Source organism: Penaeus monodon, chromosome 30 (genome assembly GCF_015228065.2).
Source record: "Penaeus monodon isolate SGIC_2016 chromosome 30, NSTDA_Pmon_1, whole genome shotgun sequence".
In the NCBI taxonomy this organism is placed as follows: domain Eukaryota; kingdom Metazoa; phylum Arthropoda; class Malacostraca; order Decapoda; family Penaeidae; genus Penaeus; species Penaeus monodon.
In genome coordinates, this window is record NC_051415.1 from 4,301,871 (window position 1) to 4,302,167 (window position 297).

At 53.2% G+C, this 297-nt stretch overlaps 1 protein-coding gene across 1 annotated transcript in view; it reads right to left on the bottom strand.

The window, feature by feature from the left end:
• The window catches only part of LOC119592476 (integumentary mucin C.1-like), a gene marked incomplete in the record, with an annotated part of 4,500 nt that overhangs the window by 245 nt on the left and 3,958 nt on the right, over nucleotides 1-297 (bottom strand). The window contains 1 exon segment of the mRNA XM_037941305.1: nucleotides 58-297. Within this exon segment, the coding sequence (XP_037797233.1) occupies nucleotides 79-297 (219 nt within the window).

Consider the following 297-nt stretch of genomic DNA (forward strand, 5'->3'; position numbering starts at 1 on the left):
AAATTAAAACAATAACAACAGAGGCGTCAGAAAGCGATCGCCCCCCTCCCTCTCCCCCCCGCCCTTTCCTCCTTCCGCTTAAGCGTACGGACAGGCGGTCTTATCTGCGACGCATTTGGTCAAATCCTTGTCGAAGACGTCGTTACCGAAGCACATGTACTCGTGTTTTATCAGACTGCCTCCAGACACAGGCTTGGTGCAGGTGTAGTACCGCTGACAGTCGCAGAGTGGGTAAGTGTACAAGCCGATGGTCTTATCCACACAGGTCGACTCTTTACAAGGGGCAAGCGTCGTAGG